Genomic DNA, 27,551 nt, shown 5'->3' on the forward strand with positions numbered 1-27,551 from the left:
CACGGGTAATTATAACATAAAGGGAATAAAGGAGAAAAGATAACACTCACATGTTCAACGCATGGCAGGCCCCCAGGCTAGGGCAGTTTTCCATACGTCCCAGCTCATGGGATGTACTCAGCTCTTCCAGGAAAAAAAGGACAAGAAGGCAAGCTGGGGATGTGTGCAGACAGTTATAGCTTAAGCCTGTAACAGCCCAGAAAGGGGTTGGATCACCTCGCCCCTCCTACCTCTCCAGTTAACTCATTTTATCCTAATCTATATCTACTTTCGATAACTCCGCTACAAAACATGTTATAGTCCTAACAAATCCATCATTCATCTCGGATTAATGTGAGCATTCTAATGAGATCAAATATGTCCTATCTGGGATACATATTTACAGAGAAATCCCTACTTCTTTACCAGATGGAGTTAGAAGCCCGGGTTTCGCGGGATGGGTAGATACACCGAGTGAGAATAAGAATATATATTTTCACATTTCTAGCTTAAATCGTTTGCCTAATATCTAACAAAAACTAAACAAAGAATCTTTCATGGATCCTCGAAGTTTCTACTTCACTTATAGCTGAACAAGAGCTTACACAGGAAATGCCGGTCGTAAATACTTTTGGCTCTCCTAACCCCCACACTCTCTGAGAAGGAAAGCCAGGAATTTGCAGCTACAACTGTTGCAGTATCACTCCAAGAAGGGGGGCTTAGCCCACGCAGGCTAGCAAGAGAACTACTTATGATATTTCATACCATATCGTGACAGCGGTCCTTTTGTGCTAAGATGGGCATTGATTTGTCTTTTTCTTCGGTTTTCCATCCTCAGACTAATGGCCAAACCGAACGAACTAATCAGACTTTGGAAACATATCTGAGATGCTTTGTTTCTGCTGATCAGGATGATTGGGTGTCCTTCTTGCCTTTGGCTGAGTTCGCCCTTAATAATCGGGCCAGCTCGGCTACTTTGGTTTCTCCTTTTTTCTGCAATTCTGGTTTCCATCCTCGTTTCTCTTCAGGGCAGGTTGAGCCTACGGACTGTCCTGGTGTGGATACTGTGGTGGACAGGTTGCAGCAGATTTGGACTCATGTGGTGGACAATTTGACATTGTCCCAGGAGAAGGCTCAACGTTTCGCTAACCGCCGGCGCTGTGTTGGTCCCCGACTTCAGGTTGGGGATTTGGTTTGGTTGTCATCTCGTCATGTTCCTATGAAGGTTTCCTCTCCTAAGTTTAAGCCTCATTTCATTGGGCCATATAAGATTTCTGAAGTTCTTAATCCTGTGTCATTTCGTTTGGACCTTCCAGCTTCTTTTGCCATCCATAATGTGTTCTATAGGTCGTTGTTGCGGAGATACGTGGTGCCTATGGTTCCCTCCGTTGATCCTCCTGCCCCGGTGTTGGTCAAGGGGGAGTTGGAGTATGTGGTGGAGAAATTTTGGATTCTCGTGTTTCAAGACGGAAACTCCAGTACCTGGTCAAGTGGAAGGGTTATGGTCAGGAAGATAATTCCTGCGTTTTTGCCTCTGATGTTCATGCTGCCGATCTAGTTCGTGCCTTTCATTTGGCTCATCCTGATCGGCCTGGGGGCTCTGGTGAGGGTTCGGTGACGCCTCCTCAAGGGGGGGGGGTACTGTTGTGAATTCTGTTGTCGAACTCCCTCCTGTGGTCGTGAATGGTACTTCGGTGAGTTCTGTCCATGGACTCCCTCTGGTGGCTGTGAGTGGAGCTGCTGCTTCTGAGGTTCCTTACACAGGTGACGTGGTTTATACTTTGGCTGGCTGCTCTATTTAACTCCACTTAGATCGTTACTCCATGCCAGCTGTCAATGTTTCTGCATTGGTTCAGTTCACTCCTGGATCTTTCTGGTGACCTGTCTACTCCAGCAGAAGCTAAGTTCCTGATAGTATCCAATTTGTTCATTGTCCAGCTGGATATCATGATTTTTTCTTGCTAGCTGGAAGCTCTGGGATGCAGAGTGGCATCTCCGCACCGTTAGTCGGTGTGGAGGTCTTTCTGCATACTCTGCGTGGTCTTTTGTAGTTTTTTGTGCTGATCGCAAAGCTACCTTTCCTATCCTCTGTCTATTTAGTAAGTCTGGCCTCCCTTTGCTGAAACCTGTTTCATTTCTGCATTTGTGACTTTCATCTTTACTCACAGTCAATATATGTGGGGGGCTGCCTTTTCCTTTGGGGAATTTCTCTGAGGCAAGGTAGGCTTTATTTTCTATCTCTAGGGCTAGCTAGCTCTTAGGCTGTGACGAGGCGCCTAGGTAGAGTCAGGAGCGCTCCACGGCTATTTCTAGTGTGTGTGATAGGATTATGGATTACGGTCAGCAGAGCTCCCACATCCCAGAGCTTGTCCTGTGTGAGTTTAACTATCAGGTCATTCCGGGAGCTCCTAACCACCAGGTCATAACAGAGAGGCCAGGTAGATCATGCACACAGGGGCAAAGAGTTTAACAGGTTTTAATGAAAAATGTAATGATTGTTTTTGTACGAAGTGTTGTAAATGTTTTTAGCATGTACACGGTGATATAGAGGGATTTGGTTGTTTTAATCTTTACTGTAATTAAAGGGAACCTGTCCCCCCACCCTGGTGTTTTTAACTAAAAGAGCCAACTTGTGCAGCACTAGTGCTGCATTCTGTGAAGGTGGCTCTTTTTTGGGGGGTCCCTTCCAACGCTGCAATATTACTTTTTATAATTTTCCCGCCATACCTTTAGTCTATACTGGGGGCACGCCGTTTCCCCCTGGACACAAACGCCTCCCAGCCATCACTCAGCCCCTCCATACGCTGGGCGCCGCCTCCTCTGCCTTCATTAATGTCCCCGGCGCCTGCGCTGTAAGTTCGTTTTTCGGGCATGCGCAGTTTGCGCTGCCCTTCGACTCACATTACATAATGGGAACTTACAGCACAGGCGCTGCAGATTTCAATGCAAGACGCCCTACGCAAGAAAACTGTCACCATTCCCATGTTATTTAGGTGTATCCATATAAGTTGCCCACCCAAAAAAGTTTGTCTCATCACTGAACATAATGTTCTGTGAAAACTGAGAGTTCTGTTCCAATTTTTGTTTTGCTCATTCTGCAAATTCAGTGCGCCGATCTGGCATCAGTCGATCAATCCTCCGGTGGATATTAGCTACTCACAAATGGCACCCTTACAAAATCCAGCTGCTGCAGCATCTCAACGAGGATGACCCAGATCGGCGTGCTGAATTTGCAGAATGGGCAAAACAAAAATTGGAACAGGACCCTCAGTTTACACAGAGCATTATGTTCAGTTATGAGGCAAACTTTTTTGGGTGGGCCATTTATATGGCTACACCTAAATGCACACAGATATAGCACACAACACTCCGGCGATGGCTCCCAACATCCTTCACTCTCTTGCCCCCCGCTAGTCTCGTGGTGGCTGTACACAGGCCCGCTGCTCTAATACACACAAAGTCAAAGACCACATAACACCCAGAAGAATAAAACAACCAGGGACACTGTCCAAAGAAGAGGGACACAGTAACTGGGCAACAAAAATGATGAAAAGTTGTAAATATTAATAAAACACTTTTTAAACTTCTGCTTCTTTTTATGATATATCGTAGTTGTTGTTGGCTCTGTATTGCTTTGTGTCCATGCATGATATGTCCTGGGGTGACCGGACCCTCACAGCCATGGCATAAAAGCTAGGCACACCATCTTTCTTGCTGCATATCTGTTTGCAGAGGTCTCTAACTGCTGCGCTTGTATGGAGGTATATGACATGTAAGCAGGGGAAGGTTCGGGGTGCGGCCTCTGTATTCAGGGGTGGGGAATAAAATTGCCCATTGGTTGCTGCAGGCTCCATGCACGGCTAATGGTGCCGTCAGTACACTTTATGAGGGGAATGCCGCTCTCCTGCTTGTGTTGCACTGGCAGCAGACTGCAGGAAGGAACTACTGGGATTTACGCCCGGCACCGAACAAGTTAACCAACAAGCCCTCCTCTTGTTTCAGCTGGCACCGGAAGCTCTTCGTGCAGCTGGCGTTGTCTTCCTCCCGGAAACATTACACAGCTGATACTATCTAGAAAGCGACGTGGCCGCTACTTGGTGCTTGTTATTGTGTTCCCTGGCTGTAACCTCAGCCTCAGTGCTGCCCGGCTCCGCTGCTCCGCAGTCTGCGCTTTCTCACGGCTCAGGATAGCAGCGTGCACGGCTAATGGTTCCGGGATCTGACGATTCCTAGTGGAATGGAAAACATATAGACACCGGGCCGGTCACCAAGAGCCACGTCTGATGGGAGAGGCAGAGGAGCAGGAGCCGAGTGACTGTAGCCAGTGACGAGGGGCTGCTCATGGCGGGTGAGTATAATCGTCATATATTAGAGGTGCCAAGTCCCTGCCATGTCCTCTGCTGTATCTGCCCGGTCACATAGTGATTACCCATGTCACGTCTGACTGTGCCACCCAGGTGTCTGCTGCATCATAACATACTCATCATATATCTAGTGTATTACTACATATCACACCCTCTACTGTCATATCTAGTGTATTACTACATATCACACCCTCTACTGTCATATATCTAGTGTATTACTACATATCACACCCTCTACTGTCATATATCTAGTGTATTACTACATATCACACCCTCTACTGTCATATATCTAGTGTATTACTACATATCACACCCTCTACTGTCATATATCTAGTGTATTACTACATATCACACCCTCTACTGTCATATATCTCGTATATTACTACATATCACATCCCCTACACATATATCTAGTGTATTACTACATATCACACCCCCTACTGTCATATATCTAGTGTATTACTACATATCACACCCTCTACTGTCATATATCTAGTGTATTACTACATATCACACCCCCTACTGTCATATATCTAGTGTATTACTACATATCACACCCCTACTGTCATATATCTAGTGTATTACTACATATCACAACCCCTACTGTCATATATCTAGTGTATTACTACATATCACACCCTCTACTGTCATATATCTCGTATATTACTACATATCACATCCCCTACACATATATCTAGTGTATTACTACATATCACACCCCCTACTGTCATATATCTAGTGTATTACTACATATCACACCCTCTACTGTCATATATCTAGTGTATTACTACATATCACACCCCCTACTGTCATATATCTAGTGTATTACTACATATCACACCCCTACTGTCATATATCTAGTGTATTACTACATATCACACCCCCTATTGTTATATATCTAGTGTATTACTACATATCACACCCTCTACTGTCATATATCTAGTGTATTACTACATATCACACCCCCTACTGTCATATATCTAGTGTATTACTACATATCACACCCCCTACTGTCATATATCTAGTGTATTACTACATATCACACCCCTACTGTCATATATCTAGTGTATTACTACATATCACCCCCCCTACTGTCATATATCTAGTGTATTACTACATATCACATCCCCTACTGTCATATATCTAGTGTATTACTACATATCACACCCCTACTGTCATATATCTAGTGAATTACTACATATCACACCCCCTACTGTCATATATCTAGTGTATTACTACATATCACACCCCCTACTGTCATATATCTAGTGTATTACTACATATCACCCCCCCTACTGTCATATATCTAATGTATTACTACATATCACATCCCCTACTGTCATATATCTAGTGTATTACTACATATCACACCCCTACTGTCATATATCTAGTGTATTACTACATATCACCCCCCCTACTGTCATATATCTAGTGTATTACTACATATCACATCCCCTACTGTCATATATCTAGTGTATTACTACATATCACACCCCTACTGTCATATATCTAGTGAATTACTACATATCACACCCCCTACTGTCATATATCTAGTGTATTACTACATATCACATCCCCTACTGTCATATATCTAGTGTATTACTACATATCACACCCCCTACTGTCATATATCTAGTGTATTACTACATATCACACCCCCTACTCCATACTGTCATATATCTAGTGTATTACTACATATCACACCCTTACTGTCATATATCCATTGTATTACTGCATATCACATCCTAACACGTTATTAGCGCCATGTCATGTCTCAAGCCATTGTTCTAGTTACATACTATGACGTTCTCTGTTGATAGTTTTTATCTTGACATGTATAATCATTATCTGTTCTGGTGCTCATGGATACAATGCTTCTGTTTTCCAGGGAACCCATAGCCTTAAAGTGCCCATACTTCTGTGGTGTCTGTCCACTGCCCTGTCAGTCCCTGTATGGCAGCCAGCCCTGTGTGGTCATCCAGGATCTCACATGACATTAACAAAACATAGTAAAAGACAGAAGAAAAATCAAATCAAGACTTTTCCATATATAGCATAGCAAAATATCACACCCCATACTGTCATATATTTAGTTTACTACTACATATCACACCCCCTACTGTCATATATCTAGTGTATTACTACATATCACACCCCTACTGTCATATATCTAGTGTATTACTACATATCACACCCCTACTGTCATATAGCTAGTGTATTACTACATATCACCCCCCTACTGTCATATATCTAGTGTATTACTACATATCACACCCCTACTGTCATATATCTAGTGAATTACTACATATCACATCCCCTACTGTCATATATCAAGTGTATTACTAAATATCACACCCCCTACTGTCAGATATCTAGTGTATTACTACATATCACACCCCTACTGTCATATATCTAGTATATTACAACATATCACACCCTCTACTGTCATATATCTAGTGTATTACTACATATCACACCCCTACTGTCATATATCTAGTGTATTACTACATATCACACCCCCTACTGTCATATATCTAGTGTATTACTACATATCACACCCCCCTACTGTCATATATCTAGTGTATTACTACATATCACACCCCCTACTGTCATATATCTAGTGTATTACTACATATCACACCCCCTACTGTCATGTATCTAGTGTATTACTACATATCACATCCCCTACTGTCATATATCTAGTGTATTACTACATATCACACCCCCTACTATCATATATCTAGTGTATTACTACATATCACACCCCCTACTGTCATATATCTAGTGTATTACTACATATCACATCCCCTACTGTCATATATCTAGTGTATTACTACATATCACACCCCCTACTGTCATATCTAGTGTATTACTACATATCACATCCCCTACTGTCATATATCTAGTGTATTACTACATAACACACCCCCTACTGTCATATATCTAGTGTATTACTACATATCACACCCCCTACTGTCATATATCTAGTGTATTACTACATATCACATCCCCTACTGTCATATATCTAGTGTATTACTACATATCACACCCCCTACTGTCATTTATCTAGTGTATTACTACATATCACATCCTGACACGTTATTAATGGCATGTCATGGCTCAAGTCTTTGTTCAGACATTGTTCTAGTTGCATACTATGACGTTCTCGGTTCATAGTTTTTATCTTGACATGTATAATCATTATCTGTTCTGGTGCTCATGGATACAATGCTTCTCTTTTCCAGGGAACCCATAGCCTTAAAGTGCCAATACTTCTGTGGTGTCTGTCCACTGCCCTGTCAGTCCCTGAATGGCAGCCAGCGCTGTGTGGTCATCCAGGATCTCACATGACATTAACAAAACATAGTAAAAGACAGAAGAACCATCAAATCAAGACTTTTCCATATATAGCATAGCAAAATAACCCGTAAAGAAGTGCGTTCATGCAGCCTGTGTCCGAATCACCTGGTGTCTTATTTGGCACTGTGACTGGAAATGACATTTCTGGTAACCAAGTGGAAGTGTTAGGTGCCAGGATAGAAATTAGCAGAAGAAACGGAGAGGATGGTAAGTGATGATTTTTTTATTTATTATTAATTTGGTTCTTGATGAATATTTTTGAGCTCTTATTATTGTTAGTTTTATGTGACATTTTATAAATATGTAATATTATAAAGTTATAGGAAAAAATGCAGGCAGCACTCCATAAAGGTGAACAAAATGTGGTTTTATTTCAAACCCACAGCATGTGTGTTTGAAATAAAACCATGTTTTTTCCCCTTTAAGCTATGGAGTGCTGCCTGCATTTTTTCCTATGTCTGGATTGAGGCAAGTCTTGGATATTTTGTCTGGGAGGCGTGCACCCATTTGTTGGTAAAGTGCTGTACCAATTTTCTGTGTTTATATTATAAAGTTATACGTTTTAATGTCCTCTTTAAATTCTGACTATATCTGGTGTAATTAGTCCATGCAAATCTATGGAAATGCACAAGCTGCATTTAGCTGGTTGATGTCGCTCACTGAGGGGAACCTTGCAGCAGATACATGCTGCCCAATCCACACTGGGGTGTTACAGAGAAAAACGTACTTTAGCAGCTGCAGTATAGCCTAGTCTCCACATCCTACCCTGGATTGACAGGTCTCTGCTTACATGCACATACGAGAACTCTGCAAAGGAAAACGTGGATTTTGTCCGCGCTGCCCAATTGATGAGATTCCAGAAAGTTATTAAAGTTTGTCAGTGGTTTATGCTGCGCAAAAAACCTTGAAATGCGTAGAATAAACGTGTGTGCTGCATGGCTCTGTCTCCAAGGCCTCGCAAAGTACGTTCCTCTATGAAAAGCTGCAGCGCGGCATTTTAGAGTCAAACATTCCTGGCTGAGATTATATTAGTGAAGTGTGCTCCAAAAGGTCTTTTGGTCTTGTTCAGACTTCAGCGATTTTTCACATAAGCAAAAAAACTGTCAAATGTCATCAGTGTTTTCAACAGATTTTCATCAATGTTTCAGTTTTTAGTGATATTCAGTCGTGAAATATAAATGACAAAGTTTCTCCTATTTATTAGGCTGGATGTCCACAATCTGGAGGTGGCAGCGCTTTGGATGCAGTGTATGTTCGCTGCGTCCAAAGTGCTGCCACCTATTGAACCCAGGTGAATCCGCATGTGTTCACTAAACTGTGTGTATTTACCACGTTTAATACACTCTATTGGTGAAATTTCTTGACATGCTGCAGTCTGGGAAGACGTGCGCATGTCCGTCTCCACGGGTGAGCAGCAGGCGTCTGTGGACATAGGATTTCTTGCAATCTCATCCACTTTGCTGTAACATCTGGACCCTGCTGGTTGGACGGTGCATAAGTACGCATTGTCCAACCTCCAGCATTTACCGATTTGTGTGCACATACCATAACAATGTTTATCTTGGACTGCACGCTAATGCTATCTGTGTGCATTTCTCAGACTCATAGACTTGTATTGCTAATTACAGATCATTAACAGACCCCTCTCTGTGATTGTTTAGCAAAAACTTGTGTTGTGGAAGATAACGGACATGTGACCAGTTCCATAGCTTACAATGAGTACATGTTTTACCTGTGAAAACAACATAGAACCCTAACTTGGAAAAAAACGGACATCTGAATAAGGCCTAAAGTAAACTAAATACCGTAATAGGTGGTGTAAACGTAGATAGCATTGTCTGAAAATTCTTTAGATTTCTCACCCAGTATGAGCCATTGTGATAAAAGTGCTGCATTGTATGATTATCTAGTCTAAGGTACCTTCACACTAAACGACGCTGCAGCGATCCAGACAACGATCCGGATCGCTGCAGCGTCGCTGTTTGGTCGCTGGAGAGCTGTCACACAGACAGCTCTCCAGCGACCAACGATGCCGGTAACCAGGGTAAACATCGGGTTACTAAGCGCAGGGCTGCGCTTAGTAACCCGATGTTTACCCTGGATACCATCCTAAAAGTAAAAAAAACCAAACGCTTCATACTTACCTTCGGCTGTCTGTCCCCGGCGCTGTGCTTCTCTGTACTGGCTGTGAGCACAGCGGCCGGAAAGCAGAGCGGTGACGTCACCGCTCTGCTTTCCGGCCGCTGTGCTCACAGTGAGTGCAGGAAAGCAGAGCGCCGGGGACAGACAGCCGAAGGTAAGTATGAAGCGTTTGTTTTTTTTACTTTTAGGATGGTATCCAGGGTAAACATCGGGTTACTAAGCGCGGCCCTGCGCTTAGTAACCCGATGTTTACCCTGGTTACCAGCGAAGACATCGCTGAATCGGTGTCACACGCCGATTCAGCTATGTCAGCGGGAGAGCCAGCGACCAAATAAAGTTCTGGCCTTCTAGCCCCGACCAACGACATCACAGCAGGATTCTGATCGCTGCTGCGTGTCAAACTGAACGATATCGCTAGCCAGGACGCTGCAACGTCACGGATCGCTAGCGATATCGTTTAGTGTGAAGGTACCTTTACTCTGTTCAGACAGTAGATACATCTGCTCCATCATGTGTAAAACACAGTTTCCCTGCTCCAAGCTTTCCTCCTGGAGCATGCTGCAGCCTTGTTGAATCATTTCTATATACCAGCAGATAAGTCTAAAGGTACCGTCACACTTTAGCGACGCTGCAGCGATACCGACAACGATCCGGATCGCTGCAGCGTCGTTGTTTGGTCGCTGGAGAGCTGTCACACAGACAGCTCTCTCCAGCGACCAACGATCAGGGGAAAGACTTCGCATCGTTGAAACTGTCTTCAACGATGCCGAAGTCCCCGGGTAACCAGGTTAAACATCGGGTTACTAAGCGCAGGGCCGCGCTTAGTAACCCGATGTTTACCCTGGTTACCATCGTTAAAGTAAAAAAAACAAACGCTACATACTTACCTTCCGCTGTCTGTCCTCGGCGCTCTGCTTCCTGCACTGACTGTGAGCACAGCGGCCGGAAAGCAGAGCGGTGACGTCACCGCTCTGCTTTCCGGCTGCCTGGTGCTCACAGCCAGAGCAGAGAAGCAGAGCGCCGAGGACAGACAGCGGTAGGTAAGTATGTAGCGTTTGTTTTTTTTACTTTAACGATGGTAACCAGGGTAAACATCGGGTTACTAAGCGCGGCCCTGCGCTTAGTAACCCGATGTTTACCCTGGTTACCAGCGAAGACATCGCTGAATCGGCGTCACACACGCCGATTCAGCGATGTCAGCGGGACCTCAACGATCAAAAAATGGCCCAGGCCATTCCGACACGACCAGCGATCTCACAGCAGGGGCCTGATCGCTGCTACGTGTCATACATAGCGAGATCGCTACTGAGATCGCTGTTGCGTCACAAAACTTGTGACTAAGCAGCGATCTCGCTAGCGATCTCGCTATGTGTGACGGGGCCTTAACGGCCCCCAACGATGGTTCTGCAGGCCATTTGGTTGGCAGCTATCTCAGCCAGCTCTCCCATACACGAGTGCTCGTTTGACCAAGTGTTCCTTTGTTCTCTGTGAGTCTCTTAACACATTGTTTGGTGGCCTATCAATGGGAGAATGTGACCAGCAGTCCAAAATCAGACATCTGATCGACATCTTCACCATCCATCAGTCATCTGGCGCTCCCATACACATTAGATTGTCGGCCAAACCTGTCAATATCAGCGGGTCCAGCCGACATTAAAGGGAACCTGTCACCCCCAAAATCGATGGTGAGGTAAGCTCACCGGCATCAGGGGCTTATCTACAGCATTCTGTAATGCTGTAGATAAGCCCTCCCCCCCTCCTCCCGCCTGAAAGAGGAGAAAGAGAGGTTAGATTATACTCACCCAGGGGCGGTCCCGCTGCGGTCCGGTCAAATTGGTGTCTCAGGTCTGCTCATAAGAGCAGACAAAGTACGCCTGCGCCGGAGCCGCGGCGTGAAGACCAGAAGAGAACGTCATGGAATGAAGATGGGAGGCGCTGTTCCGGACCTGAGACACTCATTGGAGCAGGACCGCCCCTGGGTGAGTATGATCTAACCTCTTTTTCTCCTCTTTCAGGTAACATCGACGGCTTATCTACAGCATTCCTGAATGCTGTAGATAAGCCCCTGATGACGGTGAGCTTACCTCACCATCGATTTTGGGGGTGACAGGGGGTTTCTACAGACTTTTTTTTAGAGACCTAAAAATTAAAAAAATTTAATTGGAATCAAGAAATGCTCCTATTTGAGGCGTTTGTGTTTTCTCATACGGTGTTTTGCAGCCCTTTGACTTATTATTGTCGAATGTGAAGCAAATAGCGCCTCAATGAATTGACAGGTCATGTCTTCGTTTTACAGGTTTTTTTTTCAAAATCTTGTCTAGGGGGACAAAATAATGCTATGAACAGCAAAGTGGATTTTATATTGAAATGTTTAGGAAGAGTAAAGTATTTTCAGCATTTTTTAGAAGAGTCTTGGAGGTGTTTGGCTTTAAAATTCTGCTAAAAAAACAAACTGTGCCCCTAGTGTAGGGGAACCAGGGGCTTCGATTCTCCCAGCTTTGTTGTAGACATTACAGCTGGATGTTATTAGAAGTTGCTGGGCAAGAACTTGTAAATGTCATTTGCTGCTAGTGTGGAATTTGCCATGTCTCGAGTGCAAACAAACGCCTAGTGACACTAGATGCTAAAAAATGTCATATGGCATTAAATATAGAAATCTGCTAATATTACGGTAATTCTAAGTATCTCCTGTAAGGTAAAGTTGCTGCTCATTTTGGACTGTTTACTGGAGCAGATTTCACAAAGAATTTCTTTTCTAGCCTCGTCTCCGAGACTGACTGATTAATACGCCCGTCACAGGTTACATTAATGTTCAGGAGAAAAATGAATGGATTTATAGATTGAAGCCTAAAATCAGCTTTAGTAATGGTCATGCAGCAATAAGGCAGTTTACCTGCAGTAAACTATAAGGTACAAATAAATTTAACCCCTTCCAGCAACAGTTTTCATTTTTGCATTTCAATTTTTACATTTTCCTTCTTCCAAAAGCCATAACTTTTTTTTTTTTCTTTGCATATTGACATATGGTGGGGGCTTGTTTTTTTTTCAGACAAGTTATGCTTTTTGAATGACATTTGTATTATTATACTGTCATTGGAAAACGGGAACGAAAATCTAAGTGCAGTGAAATTGTGGGGAAAAAAATGTAATTCCTACTGTTTTTTTTTGGGTTTTAATTTTAATTCTTTCCTTGTGTAGTAAAAATGAGCTGCATCAAGATTCTCCAGGTCAGTTCGATTACAGAGAAAATTGTCCAGATTTATTATTTTAGCGGTGGAGAAATGATTTTGACACCATTTTTGAATAAATATGATGTTTTTTGGTCACTTACGGTATTTTTTTTTTTTTGTGGCTATTCAAATTCGGCAAATTTTTGTTTTGTTTTGTTTATGGTGTCCTCTGAAATCCAGCCAAAGGAAATTCTCCTTTGGAAGTTAGAGGAGCACCATGATGGCAGACACAGGGTTCTTCAGCAGACCCCTTGCTACTATAGCAACCCATCAGTGCCTCGGGGCGGGTGGCAATGGGTGCGTGGAGCAGCGGCATTTATCAGGTTAACAGTTGTTAGAGGCAGTACTGACTGTGCGCCCTCTGCTCACAACTTGCACTGTACATGTACATCCGATCTTGGGGAGGGGTCACACCAATTGATGGAGTTTCCAGTTTGTTTTAGGCCGGTTTCACGCGGCAGTGGCTCCGGTACGTGAGGTGACAGTTTCCTCACGTACCGGAGACACTGACTCACATAGACACATTAAAATCAATGTGTCTCTGCACATGTCAGCGTGTTTTCACGGACCGTGTGTCCGTTTGGAAAACACGGAGACATGTCAGTGTTCGTGGGAGCGCACGGATCACACGGACCCATTAAAGTCAAAGGGTCCATGTAAAACACGTACCGCACACGGATGTTGTCCGTGTGCAGTCCGTGTGCCGTGCAGGAGACAGCGCTACTGTAAGCGCTGTCCCCCCCCCCCGCGTGTGGTGCTGAAGCTGGAAATTCATCCCTTCTTCCCAGCAGCGTTCGCTGGAAAAAAGAAATGAATAATCTTTTTTTTTTTTTTTTTTCTTTCCCCTTAAAAATAAAGTTTGTGCGTCCCCTCCCGCCTCCCATCCCCTGTGCCTCCCCCCCCCCCCCCCGCTTGCCAGGAAATACTCACCGACACCCAGCTCCAGGAATGTCTCCTCTCAGCGGCTGCAGCCTGCGCTGTATGAGGGGTCACGTGGTGCCGCACATTAAAGTGATGAATATGTGGCTCCACCTCCCATAGGGGTGGAGCCGCATATTCATTACTGTAATAAGCGGCACCACATGACCGCTCATACAGGAAGAGCTGCGACGCTGAGAGGATGGAAGCACCGAGGGACCTGGGTAAGTATTTTAATGCCAGCGGGCGGGCGCTCTGGGGGTGGGAGGGGGCAGATTAACGGCAACTTTATTTTTAAAACAAAAAAAACATAAGACTTTTCATTCCTTCTTTCCAGCGAACGCTGCTGGGAAGAAGGGATGAATACCGGCTTCAGCACCGCACACAGGGGACAGCGCTTAACTGTAGCGCTGTCTCCTGCACGGTCCGTGTGGTCCTCAATCGGCACACGGGCGGCACACAGCTGCCGCACGTGTGCCACACTGATGTGCTACGTAAGCACACGGACACGGATAATTCCGGGACCGATTTTTCCGGTACCGGAATTATCTGGACGTGTGGGACAGGCCTTAGGTGAACTTGCAGCAGAATGTTTTGTTAGCTTTCAGCTCCTCCTTCCCTTTTGCCATAGAACTTTATGCGCACAAGCTGCTCCCATCTCAGTAATGGTAAAGTCTGTACACACTGAAGTCAGATTTTATCTGTGAATTGAAAATTTTGATAATGAAAGATCAGCCAAGCAGAAAAATGAGGTGGATTTCTCTGATTAAAATATATTACAACTTTTTATTTTTATTTTCATGCACACTACCAATTTATGGAAACAAAATGTTAAAACTCTTTAAAAGCTAGAAGATCAAATACAAGTTACCTTTTTACCTTTTACAAGGTTTTGAGGCATATTATGGGCACATCTAAACCGTGGTACGTCCGCAGAGTGTGAACCCAGCAAAACAATAAAGACCAGTGATTTGAGTTAACCTTTGCGACCTTCACTATAGGCGAAATATCACCTTAAGGAAATCTAATATATTCTCTCTATACTTCCAGAATTATTTGAAAGTATATCCCTAGCAGTGGCACCTTGTGTTCTTTTGTCTTTGTTTTTTTAAACAAGGATATTCTATTACAGGTTATGTTAGACTTGAGAACAATCGACTATTGTTGCCAGAACACTCTGCAAGGTTTAGGCGTTTTTTTAGAATTGTCATCCTGCTGGAAGCTTGTTGTAACCTTTTGGTGTTTGCGTGATTTTTTTCCTTTAAACCAAAAAGAAGCTCTGCAACTTTGTAATATACTTTTGGGGCAGATGCTTCAAAGTGTTTACGCTAAAAAATGTGGCATTGTGCCAAAAGTTAGTGACTTTTGCTGTTTTCTGTTTCAAGCAGCTCTGACAAAATAAGTGGAGCTGGGGAGGAACTGGGAAGTCTACGTCGGCCAATTAAAATTAATGGAAAATCGCGGCATTTCTTACACCAAGAAAACTATACCAGGAAACCTTGTAACTAACCGATACTGAATAAAATAACGTTTTTATTATTTAAAATACTGAACACATTCACCATACAAAAAACCGTGCTTAGCTACAACATCCCCCTCACACTGTAAATGCTCTAAGTTTCCCTGCCTATGCAGCGGAGGTTGGCACCCTAAAATTGTTCGAGATTGGCGCCCCCGCTCAACGATGGCTGTCCCTTTTTCTCCTGTCCAGCCCCTGGTAGTAATGTGATGCAGTTAGATACCAATCAAACACGACAGGGAAAAATATGAAAAAGACAGTGATTGCTTTTCAATATTTGTCATCTATAGCAATCAAATAGACAGTGTGAGGTAGAGTGAATAACAGACTAAATTAAAGTGCAAAAAAGTGCATAACATGCATAGAGTACCTCTCTATAACTGTTCCCTGCTCTGGCAGCCTACCTAACTGTGGAGGTTGGCACCCTACTGTACAGCGGAAACGGCGCCCCCACTCCTCGACGGCTCACCCTACCAGTGGCCCTATAGATAAACTACAATATAGTGGGAATATAACCAATTTAAACCACCACAGCTATAGGCACAAGACAGATATCAACTATACCAATAGAAAAGAGCACAATCTGGATAAACGCTGTGCACTCATATCATATTGTTAAAACGATGCCAGTTAAGCTCAATGGGGTACTCATCGTTGTATGATGTTTCTGAGGATAAGTTCCTCATGCCTCAACGCGTTTCACCGATTGGATCATGAGGAGGCTTGGATAATCAGATGCTGCATGGTGGCCACCCTCGTTGCTAATATTTATAAATTATAGAAGTGGGCCCTGCACCAATCAGGAGAAGTCACCTTAACCACTAGAGGTGGGAAAGGAGTCTCCACGTAACGGGTCCCATTAGTAGATAAACACTTGATTAAGCCCAATATTTAGATTATGTTCTCACCTTGGCACCGGCCCCCATCAGATGTAATACGCTAAACCGGAAGTAAAACTGGCGTCCATAGCGCGTGGTAAACCGGTCTGTGTATGGATATCCATTGCGCATGACCGGAAATTTTTCAGACACTATATTCTTGAAGCTCGGGATACATCTATCCCTATGTATAAGCGGCATTTGCGCATGACCGGAAATGTGCCGGGCGCCATTTTCTTGGCGTCATATTCTTAAAGGCCCTGGATGCGTCTATTCATATATATGAACGGCAGTTGCGCATGACCGGAAATATCCCGGGCGCCATTTTCTTGAGGCTCAAAACATGCAGATGACTTTATGATGTTACCAATGCTTTACCGGTATCCCTTTATAATGGCATATACTACATACTTATCGCTCAAAAGAGCGCATGCCCTCTGATATTACTAAACCGAAAATTACACGGGCGAATATTGCGCATGGTATAGTTGTGTATCTCCCAATAACCATTGCGCATAACCGGATACATCTCGGGGGCCATTTTCCTGAAGATCTATATGACAAAGCATATGCTAACGGAGATTACCTATATACACATATGAGCCTCCTTAAGTGAGAAACATACAACTGGTCAGGTTATATTTTCCCCCCGATCTATGCCAATTGTCATTTTAAAAGTGTACCCCTATATGATAGATTGACAATAGACCACATATTCATTCTGTATTACAGCTGTATCAGCCTTTAGATCATTGTTTCTCATACACTACCTCCCAATCAAAAATTAGAGGTGAAACCAAGGTAAGAAAAAGGGGACACAAAGAAAAAGAGGCAAGAAAGGGGGGTGGGAAAACAAGTGTTGAACTATAATTAACAGTATGCGACAGTCCCTCAGATGTTTTCTCTAGGCTGATATACTGAGCTTGCAATATGACATGATCAATCATATGCACATACCGAATAAAAATAAACAACTGGGTGCTTGAATACCCCTAAAACTATAATAACAGAACATTTTTAATTGTACATAATAAACCACAATAATTTGTGAATCCCACAGAAAATGGGATAAAACGCTATAGTATGGCAAGAACACTTCTCGATACAAATCAGTGATCCAACTATCCCTAACATGCTGGTTATCAAAAATTGAAAAACAGGCTTAAAGTATATATCAATGTGTCCTAAAATAAAAACTGAAAAACTATTGTATTGTAAAAAATAGTTATAATAAACCAGAGTCATGGCGTATCCCTTTAAAGAAAGCATGCATATGATACGTTTTCATTTAAGCCCCTGGGAGCAACACAATTGAAGCGGTAGATCCAGGCACACTCCTTCTGTAGCAGTAGCTTGTCAAAATTCCCACCCCGAGGATTCGGACTGAATGTTTCAATAATACTGAATGAAATATCACACACATTGCCGCCATGGATTTCATTCATATGTCTAGCGACAGGAGTGTCACGTTTATGTCTAATATCGCCAATGTGTTCCCCCACCCTCCTCCTCAGCTCTCTCCTTGTCTTCCCAACATAATTTTTAGGGCATCCACACGTGGCTACATATACTACACCACTGGTCTTACAATTGGAGAAATCACGCAGATAGTATTCTCTGTCATTCAATACACTAATAATTGATCTACATGGCCGCATATATTTGCAGTTGACACAGTCTCCACATTTGAAAAAACAGCACGTTCTGCGATCTAGCCAAGTACCTACTGGGGCTGATCTCTTAAAATGGCTGTGTACTAATTTATCCTTGAGTGAACGACCCCTTCTATAGGTTACAAATGGCCGGGGGCCCACAAGGTCTGCCAAATCTGGATCAGCTGTTAAAATGTCCCAGTGCTTGGAGAGAATTTTCATTATTCTATTATTCTGGCAATCATACGTGCCGATAATTCTAATTTTAGATGGAGTTTGACTATCCCTGTGATTACGAGACTGTGTTTGTAACAGAGAATTTCTATCTTGCTGGAGGGCATGATTGAAAGCCCTCTCGATAATGCCTCTTGGGTACCCTCTCTCGGTGAACCTCTTTTTCATATCCACCGCTTGTTTAAGGAAGGCATCCATGTCAGAGCAGTTCCTCCTCAGCCTCAAGAACTGGCCTTTGGGAATACCACTTTTTAGAGCCTGCGGATGATGGCTCTCCCATCTAAGTAAGCTGTTCGTGCTTGTCGGTTTACGAAAAATCTGAGATCTCAACAATCCATCGCTCCCCCTAGTTATTTGGACATCCAGGAACGATAATGAAGTTTCCTTTAGCTCATAGGTGAACTTCATACCTATCTCATTGATGTTGAGCTCATCCACGAAATTAATAAACTCTTGTTGTGTGCCCTGCCAAATGACAAAGATGTCGTCAATGAATCTATACCAAACACTGACGTGTTGATGCCACCATCTTGTGTCATCAGCAAAGACAATGGTTTCCTCCCACCAGCCCAGGAACAGGTTTGCGTAAGAAGGGGCGCAGGGACTACCCATAGCCGTGCCCCTGAGCTGGTGGAAGTACTTCCTGTCAAAAATGAAAAAAATTTTCGTGAGTGTAAATTGTAGAAGATCCAAGACAAATTGACTGTGATCTTTGCACTGTACAGCTCTAGATTTCAGAAAGTGTTCAACCGCTCTCAATCCCAAACTATGTGGTATGTTGCTATATAGGCTCTCCACATCTATAGAGGCCAAGAAGGAACCCTCAATGACATGGATGCCCTCTAATTTGAGGAGGAGGTCAGAAGTGTCCCTGATGTATGAGGGAAGGGCTAATACAAAGGGATGAAGTATCTCATCAATGTAAACGCCACAATTCTGTATGAGTGAATCCGATCCCGAGACTATTGGACGGCCTTTGATCGGATTTAAACCCTTATGCACCTTAGGTAAGGTGTAAAAGTTAGCAATCGGGATACAATGGTAGAAGGAAGTCAAATTCGTTTTTACAAATGAGTTTTCTAGACAGCGCTGTTTCAAGAAGAGAGGACAATTCACTTTTATATATAACTGAGGGATCTAATGATAGAGTCTCATATGTATCTCGATCTCCCAGGATCTTCTTACACATTTCAATATATTTTAGCTCTGTCATGATCACGAGATTACCCCCCTTATCGGAGGATTTTATGACCAACCCCTTCTTTTTGGTGAGCTGAAGTAGAGACTCCTGTTCCAGCACTGTTAAATTTGAGTCAAAAGACCCTGATGGAATTTTCCTCAGATCTCTTTCTACCAGGCTGAGAAATATATCAATGCCAGTGATGTCACCCTGAGGAGGCATTTTGGTACTCCTATTTCTCAGATTGGTGAATGGAGTCTCTCTTGTAGCTGACTCATTTTCCTCCAGTAATCCCACCAGTGCTCTAAAGCCTTCCAGATCACCCTCATTCAGGCCCAGTCTCTCGCAGTCTGTCTGATCATTGTGTGAAAAAAACTTCTTCCACCTCAGCTTTCTACAAAACAAATTAATGTCTTTTGTCCAGCCAAAGCTGTCAAATTTGTTTGTGGGGACAAAATTAAGACCTTTCCTGAGGACACTGTAGTCCTCCCGTGTAAGAGGTACATCAGATAAATTAATAATTTGCCCATGATTTAGATTACACGAGGTCTCAGGCCATAACCCGGTCCGGCATCCCTCTCTAAAAAAGAAGCCGAGGAAGACGAGGAGGAGGGCAGTGGTAACATATGTGAGGTATTTCTCCCACTCATGGGTCCTCCTGTGGCTTGTTGATTCTGACCACCCCTGTAGGCACCCTTTGTGTGGTATCTTCCCCTGCCCCTCCATCCTGTTCTATATCGTCTTCCTCCTCTCAGAGGGGGGTTTATAGACTGAGAGCGTTCGGTGTCTGATGTCTCAATGTCTGATGATGAGATATCGGAGACACTATTTTGATGAAATGAGTATGCCTGATTTTCCCCAAAGGCCTTAAGATCTCTCTGGAACTGCAGTTGTTTCCTCTCCTTGATAAAGGATTGGTATTTTTCCACTGAGGTCTGTAATAGGCCTTCCCGTCTATTAAAGTCCGGGTCCCCTTTTAGTTTTAAAATTTGATCTATAGACTTATTCAGCTGTTTGGAACATAATCTAAATATTGGGCTTAATCAAGTGTTTATCTACTAATGGGACCCGTTACGTGGAGACTCCTTTCCCACCTCTAGTGGTTAAGGTGACTTCTCCTGATTGGTGCAGGTCCCACTTCTATAATTTATAAATATTAGCAACGAGGGTGGCCACCATGCAGCATCTGATTATCCAAGCCTCCTGATGATCCAATCGGTGAAACGCGTTGAGGCATGAGGAACTTATCCTCAGAAACATCATACAACGATGAGTACCCCATTGAGCTTAACTGGCATCTTTTTAACAATATGATATGAGTGCACAGCGTTTATCTAGATTGTGCTCTTTTCTATTGGTATAGTTGATATCTGTCTTGTGCCTATAGCTGTGGTGGTTTAAATTGGTTATATTCCCACTATATTGTAGTTTATCTATAGGGCCACTGGTAGGGTGAGCCGTCGAGGAGTGGGGGCGCCGTTTCCGCTGTACAGTAGGGTGCCAACCTCCACAGTTAGGTAGGCTGCCAGAGCAGGGAACAGTTATAGAGAGGTACTCTATGCATGTTATGCACTTTTTTGCACTTTAATTTAGTCTGTTATTCACTCTACCTCACACTGTCTATTTGATTGCTATAGATGACAAATATTGAAAAGCAATCACTGTCTTTTTCATATTTTTCCCTGTCGTGTTTGATTGGTATCTAACTGCATCACATTACTACCAGGGGCTGGACAGGAGAAAAAGGGACAGCCATCGTTGAGCGGGGGCGCCAATCTCGAACAATTTTAGGGTGCCAACCTCCGCTGCATAGACAGGGAAACTTAGAGCATTTACAGTGTGAGGGGGATGTTGTAGCTAAGCACGGTCGTTTGTATGGTGAATGTGTTCAGTATTTTAAATAATAAAAACGTTATTTTATTCAGTATCGGTTAGTTACAAGGTTTCCTGGTATAGTTTTCTTGATTTTGAACCTTGAATGTCCAATCAAAAAATTTTTTGTTCACATTTCTTACACCAGAAATGTTATTCCAGTCAGTCATTCAGGCTGGATCAGGGTTTTTTTTTTTTTTTTTAAGGTCCTCACCATTTTTTTACTTTTTTGCTGTGAATTAACACACTCCTGTTGATGTCCTGTAAACCTATGTAGCCAGTCCTGCTCTAGGCAGAGAACTGAATACCACTGCATCCAGTTTATATAATGCATGTAAGCAGATCAACTTTGAATCCAGTGGACTGCGACTTTGTAGTAAACTGCATCAGAGATTTGTGTAGCTGCTCGTGTTTCGGTCAAGGAATTGGCTAGGCTAGATACAGTTGTCTCCTCAGATGAGAATAGGAGTAACTGAGTAGTTGGTTCCTAGCAGGGGTGTAACGATTGTGATTGCAGAGGTTGCTACAGGGCCCATGCGGGTGAGTGGCCTGCCAGCGCAAACTTCAACTGGATGTGCATCCTCAGACGCACATGTAGCGTAGCGACCCCCCCCCCCCCCCCCCGAAGTTGGAAAATCTATGATGTCTCTCCTACTGGGGGTAGCTGAGACCCCAGAGAACATGATCAGGGCCAGATTTGCCGATGTATGATTACGTGATCGCCGTTATTCACTGAGTAGCGATGATCACAAAAAAAAGTGTTAGCTGTTTCAATGATTTCTCTCTCTTCTGACAATGATATACATGTCGGAGGAGAGAGAAATGATGCCCCCCTAGACCTCCAGTACCTCCGCCACCTCAGTGTCTCCTGCTCCATCTCCCAGCATTATCTCCAGGCAGGCGCATGCGCAATGCGCCCGCCGAGATCTGCCGGTACCTGGCAACAAAAGGAAAATTTTCCTATTGGTCCTTCTTGATCACTGTGATAGACCCTATCATAGTGATCAAAATAACAAAAATAATAAATCAACACCCCCCCTTTGTCACCCCCTTAGGTTAGATAAAAATGATTAAAAAAAAATTTCATTTTTTCCCATTCTTTGCAGTTGGGGATAGGGTTGGGTTAGGGTGTGTTAGAATTGGGCTTTTTTTCAAAAGTAAAAAAAAATAAATGATATGACAGCAAGTGTTGAGCCCATGTGCTCGCTACTCAAGTTTACATCAGGTTCTCGGGTATACACGGAGTATCATGGATCCCCGCATGTATTTTTTTTGGGGGGTGTCTAACAGCTGTGAAACATGCGGGGCAGGGACTAAAGCATGTCACTCGATCACCCGTGATATCTGGTACATACCGAGCACCCAATGCAAACTGGAGTAGCAAGCGATAAAATCCTTGAGGGGTCTAGTTTCCAAAATGGTGTCACTTGTGGGAGGATTTCCACTGTTTAGGCACATCAGGGGCTCGACAAACGTGACATGGCGTGCGCTAATTATTCCAGCAAATTTTGCATTTAAGAGGTCAAATTGTGCACCTTCCCTTCTGAGCCCTGCCGTGTGCCCAAACAATGTTTTTTCCCCACATATGGGGTATCCGCATAGGAGAAATTGCACAAGAAATTTCAGGGTCAATTTCTTTCCTGTTGCCCTTGTGAAAATAAAACATTGGTCTAAATTTATTTTTTTGTGCAAAAAAAAAAGTTATGTTGTTTTTTTCCCACCTTCTAAAAATTCATGTGAAGGGTTAATAAACTTCTTCTTGAATGTGGTTTTGAGCACCTTCAGGGGTGCAGTTTTTAGAATGGTGTTACTTTTGGGTATCTTCTATCATACAGACCCCTCAAAGGGACTTCAAATGTGAAGTGGTCCCTAAAAAAAAAATGGTTTTGTCAATTTTGTTGGAAAAATGAGAACTTGCTGGTCAACTTTTAACCCTTATAACATCCAAAAAAAAACCCAAATGTTTCAAAAATTGTGCTGATCTAAAGTAGACAGTGGGAAATGTTATTTATAAACTATTTTGTGTGACATATCTCTGTCATTTAAGGGCATAAAAATTTAAGCTTTGAAAATTTTCCAAATTTTTGTTTTTTCACACAAATGCAAGTCATATCGAACACTTTTACCGTTATCATGAAGTACAATGTCACAAAAATCAGTCTCAGAATCAGTGCGATACTTTGAATTGGCCCAAAGTTGTAACCTCATAAAGTGACAGTGGTCTGAATTGTACAATTTGGCCTGGTCATTAAGGGGTTAATGGTGTGGCAGCCTCTGTGGCCTTTCAGTAAAGGTATGTGTATATACTGACAGACCATGTGACTCTTAGCTTTAACACAGGGGGACATCCTGTCACCAAGCATGTGACTTATGAAGGGAATTGCTTGCACCAGAAATTTTTATAGCACATAGCCGAATGTGTGAATACATAGGCACATGCTAATTTTTATTTATTTACCGTATTTCATCCCATAAATTAAATTTTTGCCCGTTTTTTTTGGGCACTTCACTAACTTAGACTATTTAGTGCTGATGCATCACACACAAATTGGATTCCAAAAATATTTAAACACAGGTTGTAATGTAAAAAGCAAAGGGGGCTGACTACTTTCCCAAGCTACTGTATAATGAAATGGCTAGGGGTGAGTTGCAATACCAGACACCACCTTTACACAGGTGTGGCGCTCTTATTCAAAGACAGATGCCTTGCAAGCATAATGGATCCATACAACTCATTCATCTATAGAGTTTATATTGGCACAGGGTATACACGTACGGCAGGAGAAAGATACAGCCTGGACAGGTTCGCCGCCAACAGCGAATCTGTACTAGTGACGTGGCTGCCTGTCATTAGAGCAGATGGAGCCACAATGCAGGTTCCCCATGTTAGAAGTAAATTACTTCCAGTCCATGTGTTTAGACCCTTGGGGAAGAGAAAAAAAGCGTGGTTAAATAGTATATCTCTTGACTGCAGAACAGCTGTAACAAATGTCCCTGAGGAGTACAAGCCAAGAACACGGCTATGACGCGCTCCGACTCAGGGCAGCCATAATATACGCAGCTAGAGTTTATTTCTGAGGAGCTGACTCACACTGGAATTTAGACGTTCCTTTGTAGAAGTCTAAAATTATACTATACTATAATTATCCCATGCCTTTTAGTTACAAACTTAATTTGTCATCTTTTATTTATGCGGAATAGCTTTGCTGTCACACACAGCACAAACTAATAAGGAATAGCAGATGCAGCCATTATCAGTAGTGGGCACCATATTCCCCAACAGCCAGGCAGCATCTGGGGATATAGTGCAAATTACTCTGATCTAATTTGTGCTTCGTTTATACTTCAAGTACTTTTCACAATGACTGACTGTAAAGATTGACATAAAGATGTTCCATCAGGATAGCTTTCACATTCTAAATGCGGTATATTTATTTTTATCCCGGATAGAATATAGCTGCAGTGTGTATGCCCTCCTTCTGTGCCATTCATTCTGCACTGGGCTGCAGGAGAAACCTTAGCACAGCGCTCTGCAGCCCCACAGACAATGAATGCAGCAGTGCTGATTCATGTGAGTCTGACCGGTCGGGTCCCCACCAATCAATAAATTATTTTATCATTAAGTTCTCACCTATGCTTTTTTATTTTTATTTTTTCATTTTTTTTTGTTTACACAAGCTCCAGTGAAAGAACCAATGGATTGGTGCTTGTTTAAAGGGAACCTGTCATCCGGATTGTGCACGGTAACCTACAGACACTGTCAGGTTGGCGCTGTTAAACTGAATACAGTGAAACCTAGGTTGATGAAATCCGTCTTGTGGTTGTTGATTAATCTTTATTTTCAGTTTATAGTTAATGATCTGCTCTTGCTGTGGGGCGGCCTGTGGGGGGCTTCATGTGGTGCTATGATTAGGTATTCACCAGTATGGATTTTGACAGGTCACTGATCCCTCAGTGTCCTGCCCCCCTAGTTAACATAACGAGTGTTATAAATACATACTAAAAAAAAACCAGGTACCAGCCATTGCACCTTAGCTGCAGCATAATCACATATGTATATAATTATTATGGTTGAGGTTATCCTGATATTAAAGAAAAAAAAAAAGTCCATTTGAAAATGGCACCTGCGCAGTAGCAGATATCGGTGTGCATAGCTGTGATCCCGTAGCTGCTACTGCGCAGGAGCCGGCGGCGCCATCTTGCTAGAGAAGAAAAAAAATTTTTTCCTCCAATACTACTGACAGGTTCCTTTTAAATGTCCTTTTACATGGATCGATTAAACCGTTATAGGGACCAAACGGTCCATTGTTTACCATATCTTGTTATTATCAGCAGCACGTCTCCTGTTTACAGGGGAAGATACACTACTCATAACGATGTTTAGTCCTACATTAAGGCTAGGGCTGCACAGCAATTTGGGGTGTAAGGGTATGTGTCCACGGGCCGGATTACATCCAGATTAGCTGCGGATTGAACGCTGCGTATAACCGCAGCGTCCAGATGTTACAGCATAGAGGGGATTTTATGAAATCCCATATCTGTGTGCGAACATGCATCCGGCAGCCCTGCGTTTACAGACATGCGGCACATCTTTTTAGAACGCAGTGTGTCTGTTTACCTTGCGGATGTAACCCATCCGGATTCAGCATGCGTTCAGAAGGGGGCGGAGCGGGTTTTCCGCTCCGTCCAAAGCGCCGACAATCCGGACCAAGGACACGCACCCTTACACAAGTCAATAACCCAAAATTTCTTTATTGTGCCACTAGGTAACAGCGTGATGCTGGTGGAATGAGGTTGAATTGTGATCGGCAAGATACTGCAAACGTGATAAATAAGTTGCAAAAAAAATGATTGATTTTTTTTTACCTGCCTGTCATGATCTTGTGAGTCAAAATACGATCCCATCCATCGGCATCCCGCAGCGATGTAGTAGCAGCATAGAGTGATTCTTGGCTGCAAAGAGTTATGTCATAAACATTGTAAAGCTAAGTAAGTTTGCAAATAAAAGGGGGTAGTTATATAAAAAGCAAACTAAGTATTTCTTACCAGAGACAGGACTCCACCATTACCCCGATCTTTGTTTGTCTGCAGCTCTGGTCACGTTTACAAAGCTGCAGCCAATCACTGAGCTCAGGGCTCTGCACGTGTTAACAGAGCCAACCGCTGAGTGGTGATTGATGTGACTTCAGCTCTACAGGCAGACAGGCACCAGGACAACGTCAAAGAGCTGGGTTTGGGTAGGGTAATTAATAATTAGCTTTTTTGTGTTGATTTTTAGGCCGGCGTCACACTAGAGTTTTACGGACGTATGAGAGGCGCAAAAACTACGCATTGCACACGGACCAATGATTCTCTATGGGGCAGCTCCTATCTGCCGTATATTTCTCAGCCGTATTTTACGGGCTGAGAAAATCGCAGCATGCTGCATTTGTCAGCGTATTGCGCAAAAAATCTGCCAATCAAAGTCTATGGGGGGCGAGAAAAATACAGATTACTGTAGAAAAAGTCGGTAATTCAGCGCGGTGTACAGTAAAATCACACTGACAGGTTTTATTAGAATCTATATATATAATTGTCTAAGGGTCACTTCCGTCTGTCTGTCTGTCCTTCTGTCAAGGTTATTCATTCGCTGATTGGTCTCGCCAGCTGCCTGTCATGGCTGCCGCGACCAATCAGCGACGGGCACAGTCTGGAAGAAAATGGCCACTCCTTACTACCCACAGTCAGTGCCTGTCACCCGCATACTCCCCTCCGGTCACCGCTAACACAGGGTTAATGCCGGCGGTAACGGACCGCGGTATGCCGCGGGTAACGCCCTCCGTTACCGCCGCTATTAACCCTGTGTGTCCCCAACTTTTTACTATTGACGCTGCCTATACGGCATCAATAGTAAAAAAATTTAATGTTAAAAATAATAATAAAAAAAAAAACCTGCTATACTCACCTTCCGTAGTCGCTAGTATATAGATGGTCGCCTGATTCTAACGCATCGGGTATTCTAGAATATGCATGTCCACGTAGTATATTGCCCAGCCACGTAGTATATTGCCCAGCCACGTAGTATATTGCCCAGCCACGTAGTATATTGCCCAGCCACGTAGTATATTGCCCAGCCACGTAGTATATTGCCCAGCCACGTAGTATATTGCCCAGCCACGTAGTATATTGCCCAGCCACGTAGTATATTGCCCAGCCACGTAGTATATTGCCCAGCCACGTAGTA

General features: G+C 43.3%; 1 protein-coding gene across 2 annotated transcripts in view; it reads left to right on the forward strand.

Moving 5' to 3' along the window:
• Window positions 1-3,819: 3,819 nt before the first annotated feature.
• The window catches only part of GOLGA3 (golgin A3), a 74,569-nt gene continuing 50,837 nt past the window's right edge, over window positions 3,820-27,551 (forward strand). The window contains exons 1-2 of one of the 2 annotated variants that reach the window (XM_069756097.1): window positions 3,820-4,327; window positions 7,589-7,910. In XM_069756097.1, coding sequence (XP_069612198.1) covers window positions 7,787-7,910 — 124 coding nt within the window. In that variant the 5' untranslated portion in view covers window positions 3,820-4,327; window positions 7,589-7,786. The remainder of the gene's footprint in view (window positions 4,328-7,588; window positions 7,911-27,551) is intronic. The other variant, XM_069756098.1, reaches the window with a different exon arrangement.

This window comes from Ranitomeya imitator, chromosome 1 (assembly GCF_032444005.1).
Source record: "Ranitomeya imitator isolate aRanImi1 chromosome 1, aRanImi1.pri, whole genome shotgun sequence".
In the NCBI taxonomy this organism is placed as follows: domain Eukaryota; kingdom Metazoa; phylum Chordata; class Amphibia; order Anura; family Dendrobatidae; genus Ranitomeya; species Ranitomeya imitator.